This window comes from Hippocampus bargibanti, linkage group LG08 (assembly GCF_051943395.1).
Source record: "Hippocampus bargibanti isolate YZ-2025 linkage group LG08, ASM5194339v1, whole genome shotgun sequence".
Taxonomy (NCBI): Eukaryota; Metazoa; Chordata; class Actinopteri; order Syngnathiformes; family Syngnathidae; genus Hippocampus; species Hippocampus bargibanti.
In genome coordinates, this window is record NC_142741.1 from 19,323,127 (window position 1) to 19,334,412 (window position 11,286).

The window sequence follows — 11,286 nt, forward strand, 5'->3', positions numbered from 1 at the left end:
ATGAGTGGATTTGCGTGTTGACCGCACCGTGCAGAGGTATAGGGTTAGATTTTGGCTCTGGTGTTCTTGTTTAGAGTTCACGTCCTTCCCGTACCTGTGTAGGTTTTCTCTGGGGAGTTCGGTTTCCTCCCACATGCAGGCGAATTGAAGACTCCAAGTTTTCCGTAGAAGTGAGTGTGGGCGTTGTTCATCCCTGTGTGATCTGTGATTGGCTGGCAACCGGTTCAGGGTGCCCCTCGGTCACTACCCAAGGGTAAAGGCTGGGAAAGGCTCCAGCAAACCCCTCAGCTCCTATGCTACAAGTGTGTTTAGTATATCAACATATATTTTCTTGTTTAAATCAGATTCTTTTCTTACAGACAGTGCATATTAGGTGTTCAATTACCTGACGTGTTTCGGTGTATACTTCTGCCGTCGTCAGAGTCAGGTAATTGAACACCTAATATACACTGTCTGTAAGAAAATAATCTGTTTTAAATTAGATATCAAGACAGGATGAACTTAATACAACCATATATATTTTCTTGTATTATTTACAGACTAAAATGTTGAATTTTATAATTGGCTGTAGTGTGTGTATTTTTACACATTTACAATGATTTGTAATCATGAAAATGAAAGTTGAATTTGAGCAAAAATTCACAAAAATAGTCCGTCTGGTTTGACTTGCTTTTTTAATACATTGAAAAGACAACATTTTGAATGGTTTAGCAAAAAACAATTATTTTGATCACAAGACATGCCTGTTTTACACAGAATTTTAATAAAAAAAAATAATGGTTACATTGTATTAATTTACAAAGAAGAAACCAAAGTAAAAATGCATTTAACGGCGATTGCAAGACAAGTGTGCGGGAAATCCACAAAAAAGTGAGACTACACACACTGCATTCAATCATAGTGCAAACTCTTGAAGTTGAAGCGCTTTCGGTCTGTGAAGCCTGTCATCTGCGAGACATGTAACACATGCGTTCATACTTATAGACATAGGGCGGAACATTTTGTGAGGCAAAACAGTATTTGCATAATAAAATATGTTTTTTTCAAACAAACAGGAATAAAGATTTGAAAGGTGCAATTCACCTGACTTGGATCTCTGGTGAAGTATCTTTTTTCAATCACCTGTTCAGAAATACAACATGGATGCTCATCACGTTATAAATGAAGTTGGTTTCTGGCATGTACACAACAGGGAATCACTGCTGCAGGAGCGACAACGTGGCCTTGCTAAGAAATGCAATGCTAAATGCTTTTTGGATACAAGTAATTATTGTATGGGGATTTGCACCCCCTGTGGCGTTACCCTTTGTAGAAGAGGTATATTTTGACACCCCTCCCATAAAAATTATGCTCACACATAATATACAAGTTAGTTCAACCAACATTGAGTGGATACATATGCCTCAAAGGTTAGTCAAATTACAGTAATTAGCCTTACTCTATTTATGTTCATTTCAACCTACCTGGAAAGCGTCACTATTAGCTCCTTAATAAAGTCATAGAATTTATTATTTATTGCAATTTTCCAAATCAAATATCATGTCTATCTAAAACACTAGATAATATGACAAATTCAGTGCTCTAGATTAGATGATCGATAGGCAATAGGTTGCATGCGTGTCAGTCTGTTTTACCTTGTCAAAGAATCTGCTAAGTTTCACTGCATTGGATGTGCCTGCAGCCAAGTATCTTAGATTTGTGCAGTCCTATAGAAATAAAGCACATGTTTCATCCCCAAACCATTTGAGATGGTAGATTTGGTTTATCTATGAACACATTGGATACTATTATTCCCGGATGTATTATGAATGTTTACCATGCACAAACCACTAGAGGTCACCATATCCTTTTAGCTGTCTCATTAGCGAGCTATTGCAGCTCCAAAAGCAGTTTTAGGAATAAAATTTAAAAAAAGATCGACATACAAGATTGATCTCCTCGGCGTTGAAGTCTTCTGACAAGAATGCCGTCCGCGTGAGAACTTCACAACGCTTGTTCTCAGGAATCTGGTCAAACTTAGTGCCGATGAGAAGCAACGGCACTGGGTTCTCTGCAAACTGCTCACGGTCATAGTCACTACAAAAGAATGCAGTATCATTTTCTATTCGTTGATAACTAAAAATATGCATCATTTGACACTGTGTCAACCAGTGTTTGAAAACCTAATGATTGTGGGGGAAATAAAATCGTACCCATTCGAGACAATGACCCCAGTTGGAGATGAATCCTTGTTTAAAGCTTCCAGTGACCAACGATAGAGATTCTGAGAGGATTTCTTATTTGTCAGATCGTGCACCAAAATAATTCCTGAAAACATAACAACAGTCAAACTGAAAGGACAAGTAAGCTCTATCTCGTCAACAAATACGGTAGTGGCAGGGATGCATCTCTACCATTGACTGAATTGTAAAACACGGCTCTTGTGCTTTTAATACTGCTGGCACTGCCGACAGAGCCCCCAACATCCCATAGTTCAATGTAGTACGCCTTCTCCTCTGGGGTTCCCTCTTTATAGTCTTGGACCTGTAAAAACACATAAAATGCACCACGGATGATTCCAAAAGTCACATTAATTATTTGTGATATAATTAAATGTACACTTACCCGTACATCGACCGAGCATCCAACAGTCCATGACGGATTTCCTAAAACCTGGTTCTGGCACAAAAGATGTACTAAAGAGGATTTTCCTACACCTGTGGACATGCCGAGCAGCAAGTAAAATAATGACCATTTGAATGAAATGCAATAACTCATTCAATTAGAACAACACTTATTTGTAGACAAGTTGTAGTTTGTATCGTCATTTAATAGAAAATACAGTGTTAACCGCAACATCGGGAAAAAAATCGTTTGGAATGTTCAAATTATTCATATTAAGCCTCCATCATCACTTGCCTTGTACTGTGTATAAACAAACTAGTAGTACAGGCTGCATGCAAAGCTATCTAAATTTATAAATTACTGCACCGAGATGACCTTGGAGAAAAGCACTATAATATGCTTAAGTAGATTGTCTTCAAGACTATGTCATTCAAAACGAACGTACTTACCGGAATCGCCTAAAACGAGCACTTTAACTCTATCAAGAGTAGCCATTATGTGACTGGAGTGGCTGACAGTGCCGTCCCGGAAGTAAACATCACAAGCCCCACCCATGTTAAATGTATGTCAATGCTATTGGTCGTTTACGAATTAACGTATGAACATTGTACATTTTTATTGGGTGCCTGCGCTCCCATCAGCCAATTAAAACTTGCACAAAATAGTCGTGTTCCAATTTTGCGTTTTGTTTCCGGAGAAGCTGCTCGACATTTAGCCAGGAAGCATGCTAGCAAAGTTCGCTGGCGATAAACTTAAACCTCGTGTGTTCCGTATTATTTTCGGAAGATGTGCTTTCCCTGAATAGAGAAAGGTGGTCCCTTCTGCGTATAACTGAGAACCAGGTAAGTTGAAACCATGAGCAAACAATATCAGCATGGTTTCCACGTAGCTGTTGTATTTTAACATTGATAAATTTCCCTTTTCTTAATATAAATTATTTTGATTCCATATCTAGTTAAGACTATGAGAGTAATTGCTCCTCAGAGTGTCCAACACAACCATTTGTGTTTAGTTCTAGATAGAATACTCGTGGTATTAGCATATGTTGTAAGGTTTTACAAAGGCTTACATGCATTTGAAAAAAATACAGTCCCAAATCATTAGGACCATCTTCCCCCACAGCACAAGATGATCGAACCAGAACTCTTGACCGAGGTACCGGCCGCATTGAAGCGTCTCGCCAAGATGGTGGTGAGGGGTTTCTACGGAGTGGAACATGCCTTGGCACTGGACGTACTCATTCGCAACCCATGTGTCCGGGAGGAGGACATGCTGGAGCTGCTCAAGTTTGACAGGAAAAGACTGCGCTCTGTACTCAACACACTGAAAGCTGACAAGTTCGTCAAGTGTCGAATGAGAGTGGAGACTACCCCGGATGGCAAGGCAACTCGACACAACTACTATTTCATCAATTACAGGTGAGTAATAGTTCATCGTGGTTTATTTTGTTGGCCCTTTGCCTGTATTTCACTTGACTTTAGAAGATTGGTGACACCACCATCAAGAGGACATCAAATATTCACATTTTAAGGCACCTTTGTAATATTCTGCATGAGGGATGCTCAACTTAATGCTGGAGGTTTACCATTTTTCATCCAGTGACTTAAGGCCACACATGACGGCACATTTGCTGTCTTTCTCTCTATGTCCCTGTCTGTCTGTATTTCTCTGTCTGTCTGTCTGTCTGTCTCTCTCTCTCTCTCTCTCTCTCTCTCTCTCTCTCTCTCTCTCTCTCTCTCTCTCTCTCTCTCTCTCTCTCTCTCTCTCTCTCTCTCTCTCTCTCTCTCTCTCTCTCTCTCTCTCTCTCTCTCTCTCTCTCTCTCTCCCCCCACCCCCTCCCTCCCTGCCACTGTCCTTTCCCCTCCTCCCCTTTGCAAACAATACAATAGCCACATATGCTGAGGCGCCAACCCTGTCCATTGACCTTGTCTGTTGACCATCCCTGACCATTTTTCCCTGTGCATCGAAATTACCATTCAAAAATGGCACAAAACCGCTCAACACCAAATCAACTCATAGGCAGAATTACAAAAAAATAAAGTCACCCAATATATTAATATTATATATGTGCTATATTTGTCCTTTATGTCATTCCAAATTTGCAAAGAAAATGCTTGGTGTGGTGCAACAAAACCATGTCTGTCATCTACCGGTAAATCGTAATTTTATTACATTATTACATTTTTTGTTTTGTTTTTTGACTTCAAAATGGCGCTACGAGAGTGGCTGCCTTTCCAGCATCTCCTGTATTTTGTTTTTCCGACTTCTTCCTTTCCTCTTCCTTTCATAACTGCTGCTGTGAAATGTACATTTCTCCACTGTGAGACTAATAAAAGGCAAATCCAATCCATAGTTGCAGATTTTCTTTGTGAGAACAGGGGGTCGGAGCTTCCTTTTTGTTGTTGTTTCTTGTGGGGAAAAAACAATGTAAAAAATGTTTTTTTTAAATAATTTCTAGATTTATTATTTTTAAATAATCAAAGACCCACTCATAATGTGTACAGTTTCCCAGCCCTGCTCTGCATTGTTTCTAGTATATGCTCAGTCAATCGTGGACAATAATTATTTGGCCCCTGCAGAATTAGTTTGCTCACAAAGTAAAAGCCTGTTTATAGACAAAATATCTGTGAAAAATAGGTCCAAACAAATTATGTCAAAGTTGTACTGAAACCCTTGTTTTCAAGTACAGCAATGAGAAGTTTTGTGCGTTTGGTTAACTTAATTATTGAATAACAAGTGACTTTAATCTTCAATCTGCCATGACAGGGTTCTTGTGAATGTGGTTAAGTACAAACTGGATCACATGAGACGGCGTATAGAGACGGATGAACGCGACTCCACCAACCGGGCCTCATTCCGATGTCCTTGCTGCTTTTCCACTTTCACTGATCTAGAAGCCAATCAGCTGTTTGACCCCATGACAGGTAAACTTTTATTGTTACTTGTCAAGTAGGTAACTTTTGTTTTGTGCTATGTTGTGTCATTTACAAAAAAATGGAAGAACTAATGTTTGTGTTTAACACAAACGGCAACACCAAAATAAAAAGACACAGGGCTTGTGCTAAATGCTGGAACAGTTCCCATTATTGGCAGTGAAATCATCACGGGAAGCAGATGGCCCATTACAGGAAGCAGAGGATGTGTACATAAGGTCCCAAACCCCGCCCGAGTGTAAACCGCCATTAAATCTAACCCTTTCATGCACCCTGTAACCTGATAACACTGCAAGCTGTCCACTGTGGTAACCACCATCATTGAAAAGGTTAACAAGAGGACAGTAACAGCACAACAGTGGGGGGGCATCCAGCAGATCAACTTGGCCTGTGCTACACAACACAGAAATGCACTTTGAAAAAAGTCACACTTTGTGTTTTTCCATTCCAGTCAGCACACTGCACTTTGAGTGGTTCCCTTTAAAGGGCAACCGACGTGGCTTCAGATTCGGAGAATATGCTTTCTAGTTACACATCCAGTTATGAATATGATTGAAATAGTTCTGAAGAGGAAAGCATACATGTTTGTAATCGATTAAAGAATTATATGTGCCATTTTGAGGCAACATTGGGGGAAAATCTCACCCCCAAAAAAAGAGGCAGAAAATGGCGACCTCCAGTGGCCACCTCCGCTTCCACAGGCTGATAAATTCCTTATATGGAGCTTGGATGCCCTCTTCTGGCGGCTTCTGGGTGCAACACGGTTCTCAGACCAAACATGTACAGCAAAATACATTGACGTGATGGAAGTTCTGCTACAATGTGTCTTTTTTCGGTCAGGGGGCGGTCCTTTCATGACGTCACGTACGGACTCATCACCAACTCAAAAACAAGACTTCCTGAATATTCAGAGCGAGTCTTAAAACGTAAAATATAGCTATATGCGGTGGAATCTTATTAAAATACGCCCAGTAGAAGTCATTTGAAGCCATTTTACAAATTATGGACACAACTTGTCCGGAGACGTCGGTTGTCCTTTAAGTACAGTGATACCTCGGCTTACGAACGCTTTAGCTAACAAACCTTTTGCCTTATGAATGTTAAATTTGCGAAAATATAATCTTGTTATATTAACTATTTTTGGGAAACACACGGAGTGCCACAATGGGTTATGTGTCGTTTGCAAACGAGCCGGTTCTTGGAGCTCCTAACAAGGAGCTTGAAATGGCAGCCAACTTTTTTTTTCCTCTATTCCCCGCCCCCAGTCTTCGGTTAAAGCCGCACGTGATTGGTCAAGATCCGTGGTAGAGGAGGGAGGGGACACACGCAGCAGCACACATGCAGCAGTGAGGCGGGGTAGGGTTAGAGGTGCTCACACAATACAGTTTTCGCCTTACACACCCTTTCTGGGTACCAATTAAGTTTGTAAGCCAAGGTATCACTGTACTGTATTTTCCAGTGTATAAGGCCCACCCAAAAGCCTTGATTTTCTTCAAAAGGTGCTCGGTCGCCTTATATGCTGGTGCGCCTAATATGCAAAGTCATATTGAGCCACAACAGGTCTGGCAACTACTGTCAGCAGCCACCGACTGCATTTGCCCCCGTATAACAAGTACTGCGTAACCCTAGCCTCTTCTGTAGCATTTTATAGTGTCGTCTTCCTTATAGTTGGAAAACTCTCATATATTTATATATTATACATGTATGTATGTATTTGGAAAACTGTTTTCATTCATTGACAGTGCGCCTTATACTGCATTTGAAAATACACCATTCATTGTAGGTGCACCTTATACTCCAGTGTGCCTTATACACTGGAAATACTGTACTGTATACACCCGTATAGGTAAATACTGTATTCTGTGCATGAGTCAAATGTGCATAGTCAAGTTCAGAAATTACTTTTGACAACAGAATGTCATATGTGCAACAGAAGCAGGAGTTTTACTCGAGGGGCTTGTTGTTTTTAGTTTCCAGTCACTATATATCGAGATGGCCTTTTTTTTCATGCAGGTACGTTCCGTTGCACATTCTGTCAGACAGAGGTAGAAGAGGATGAATCCGTGTGCCCTGATGCTAGGACACTGGTGGCACGATTTAATGAACAGATCGAGCCCATCTATGTGCTGCTACGTGAGACAGAGGATGTGAACTTGTCTCATGATCTGCTGGAGCCTGAGCCCGCAGAGATACCTGCCCTCAAGCAGAGGTCAGTGTCCTCCATCTCAGTCATGATACCGACCCCTCGAGCGCGAGTCGATTTGACTCATTTCACTCATCGTAGCAGCAGAACGCCAATAATGCGGATCTTTTCTCCAGTCGTGAGCGCAATGCGGCAGCTGCTGCAAACGCTACAAGTGGCCCCCACCGGGAAGCCTGGTCCAACAAAGCCTCGGTCTACGCTGACCTTTACACCCAGAATGTTGTCATCAGTATGGAGGATCGTGATGACCCACAGAAGCAAGTGAGCGAGGGCACAGCATCTAAGGACAGGCCCGTCTGGTTGACCCAGAGCACAGTGCAAGGTGCTTACAGCGAGACGGACACGCTGAAGAATCGTAAGTGTGCTTTTTTTGTCATCTAAGGTTATTTTTATATTTATTGACATTCCGAGGCGGTTACAATAATTTCAGTGCAATGTTCCCTGTAAATTAGTGATTTGCAGTCTATGAATTCACAGAGTAGCTAATTTTTCTATTTTTTGTGTAGGTCATGTCAAATTAAAAGTATTGTGCACCATCTTGTGGTAGCAGGCGAACCATGTTAAAGTGAGGAGATGACCTTCATTGAGACATTTCATTCCAGTATAATAGAAAATGAGTGCTTTGTGGTATCTATGGACAGTCATAAACCTTTACATGAGGGTGTCAATTACACCTACATTTTCATGCTTTGCGGCTGTCCCTAGTCCATAGTACTGTTCACTTTTATTTGTTATTCAATTTCAAATCTCTAAAGATTGAATGGAACAAAATTCTGCCTGACATTTCTACAATCTTCAGAAAATATCAGTTTCCTATTTTGGTTGCCATGGCAATTTATGTGTAATCGAAACAGATTGTTTCTCTCTGCCTGTGCCCTTCATTGAGCTATTCTAGCTATTTTTTCAACAGCCAAGGGCACGTACCAATCAGGCCTGACCGGATTTTTTTAACCATAATTGCTTGATTTGAAATATTCATCGGCCTGGTTGATTTTCTGATTTGCTCATTAATATTCCCAGGCACATGCTTGTGAGTTTCTTTAAAAGTTTTAGTTGAAAAATTGTTAACTCTTAATTTCCATCGTAGTTGCACGTTAGTGCTAGAAATTAAAAGCCCTGAGTTCTTTTTTTTCATCTATTTTCACTTCACAGGGGGAGATACTGCAACCGGGATCCAAGACGGAGCAAGTCATCCTCGAGCTGGCCAGTCTGATGAAAACGAGGAGGTGATGCGGGCCCTGCTCATCCATGAGAAGCGAGCCGTGGCAGGACCCGGTGGAGGCGGAGCAAACGCCGCTACCAGGGGGCTGGTGTCTGCCTCGGCCAATGCCAGCGACTCTGAGAGCGACACCAGTGAGTCCGATGAAGAAATGACTTCTGCTCCTCCCCCTCACGTAGCTGCTGCTGCACCTCGACGAGTTGCGGAAGAGGAAGAGGATGATGATGACTTTGAGGAGGTGGGAGATGAGCCGACAGTGATGGTAGGGGGCCGGCCCTTCTCTTATGGAGAGGTGAGCCAGAGGCCAGAACTGGTAGAGCAGATGTCTACGCAGGAGAAAGAGGCCTACATTGAAATGGGGCAGAAACTCTTCCAAGATATGTACTTTTGAATTCATCCACCTTTTTCCTCTTTTAATTAATTTACCTTCACCCTCCTGCCTCTTTATAGTCGGCCCCTTGACACACTTACCAAGATGCTGCTTCCCAACTTATTTTGTTCACTATCAATGTTCTTTCATTGAACAAAGGAGACACGCATGCTTTGGCAGTGTGTCATCAGAGTTGACTGCGTGTATAGTGTTCATTCCCAAGTATTTTCGATATCTTGCAAGCTAGCTACCTGAATTTTATGCCAATGTCTCTTTCTTCAGCTGTTTATTTTAAACAGCTATTGAGAGCCAGCTATCAAGTTTAAGACATCTCTCTTCTCATTTATCATGTACAGGACACAGGGGGGTCTGTCCAGAGGAAACCCATGTTGACTTGAAGTTACAGTATTGCTCAATTAAAAAAAATAAGAGCAAAGTGTTGTGTGCGTCAGTCTTAAACACATTTTTTCCCTTGCAGCTAACGTGCTGTTTTTTTTAGTTTGAAGAATTGTATTGAGACATTCAAGTCTTTACTTATTTCAATATGATTTTCATCTTGACTGCTTCAATTTTGCCAGGCTAAACAAGGCGCTTGAAATTAAATGCATTATTATTATTATTATTATTATTATTATTATTATTATATCAACATGGTGAGATTTAAAAAAAAAACAGCCTGGGGAACATCATGTTAATACGGCAGCGTATCAGAGATACATGCTTATTGCTGCCTTTTCCTAAAGGATAGAAAAGGGTTACTGTGAACAGAGCATTGGTAGACTTCAGTGCCACAGCGTGCATGAGTGGAAGATCTAATCTTTAATGTTCTCATTTCTATGACACAATATGGAAAACAACTACAGGTTAGCCGCTGAGCTATGTTAGTCACAGTAGGTCTCCTTTGAGTCGTGCCAGAGGTTATACAATGGTGTTAAAACACTGGAATGGCATTAAGCCTGTGCAGATAATATTACATGCAGTCATTCCATGAATATTTCGAACATTGAAACAAAAAAGAAAACACAACTACAGCGGATTTGAAATTAGATGAAACAAAAGATGTGCTTGAAGTGCAGACTTGCCATTTATTTACATTCAAATCAGGTACACAATGTATGAATTTTTAGACAGGTAAATGCACAGCATGTTAGTGGTCATCTGGTAAGTGTGTTGACCTCACAGTGCAAAGGTGTCGGGTTCATTTCTGGCTCTAGTTTGAAGTTTGCAGGTTGTCCCCGACCCTGCATTGGTTTTGTTCGGGTACTGTGGTTTCTTCCCACATTCCAGAAACATGAATTTCGGGGTGATTGCATCCTCTAAATTACCCCAAGGTATACGTGGGAGCATGGATGGTTGTTCGTCAATGTTCTGAGAATTTCGACATCCAGCCTGAGAGGCCGAAACTGTGGCTGGGCTGTCCGCTTTTGGTGCCTCATAGCAGATTAGTATAATGGAATTAATCGCTTGGAGGACAACTTAGAAAAATGTCAACAATTTTGACATCCAGCCTGAGAGGGTATCTCCCGCCGACAGCCCAAAAAAATGGATGGATCTATACATGCACCTCGCTTTTTATGGGATCGAGTGACAAGGAAAAATACGCATGAATCGAACTCACTTAATAACACACGGTTTGAAATCTATTGGATTGGATTTGTCTTTATTAGTTTTGCTGTGGAGACATTTCCATTTCACAGCAGCAAAGTGATGAAAGTAAGAGCAAAGGAAAAGAAAACATAGAAAAACAAAACACAGGGCCTGCTGTAAAGGCAGCTACTTGCTCGGTGCCATCTTGAGGTAAAAAAACAACTAAAGCTACTCAATTACATGTACTTCTACAAGACTAGCGTTGGTTTTCTTCCTCGTGATACTTGCTAGCCCTCTCCTGCAACCATCTTCAATTACTGCTTGTTTTCTGCCCCTTCTTCCTTTGACAAAATGAATGTTAAATTGGATT

General features: G+C 41.1%; 2 protein-coding genes across 3 annotated transcripts; one reads left to right on the forward strand and one right to left on the reverse strand.

The window, feature by feature from the left end:
* Positions 1-655: 655 nt before the first annotated feature.
* Positions 656-3,126, reverse strand: rabl3 (RAB, member of RAS oncogene family-like 3). Of its 2 annotated transcripts, XM_089002654.1 has the most exons (8): positions 3,054-3,126; positions 2,605-2,696; positions 2,394-2,523; positions 2,193-2,307; positions 1,926-2,076; positions 1,635-1,706; positions 1,084-1,122; positions 656-948 (listed from the first exon to the last, which is right to left on the reverse strand). In XM_089002654.1, the coding sequence occupies exons 1-8, from the start codon at positions 3,097-3,099 to the stop codon at positions 892-894; spliced, it is 702 nt and encodes a 233-aa protein (XP_088858780.1). In that variant the 5' UTR covers positions 3,100-3,126; the 3' UTR covers positions 656-891. The 2 variants fall into 2 exon arrangements, with proteins under 2 accessions (XP_088858780.1, XP_088858779.1); XM_089002653.1 differs by having other exon boundaries at positions 656-1,122.
* Positions 3,127-3,303: 177 nt separating this feature from the next.
* On the forward strand, positions 3,304-9,774 carry gtf2e1 (general transcription factor IIE, polypeptide 1, alpha). The gene is made up of 6 exons (XM_089002664.1): positions 3,304-3,446; positions 3,727-4,022; positions 5,371-5,528; positions 7,551-7,746; positions 7,857-8,095; positions 8,893-9,774. The coding sequence occupies exons 2-6, from the start codon at positions 3,733-3,735 to the stop codon at positions 9,348-9,350; spliced, it is 1,341 nt and encodes a 446-aa protein (XP_088858790.1). The 5' UTR covers positions 3,304-3,446; positions 3,727-3,732; the 3' UTR covers positions 9,351-9,774.
* The last annotated feature ends 1,512 nt before the right edge of the window (positions 9,775-11,286 follow it).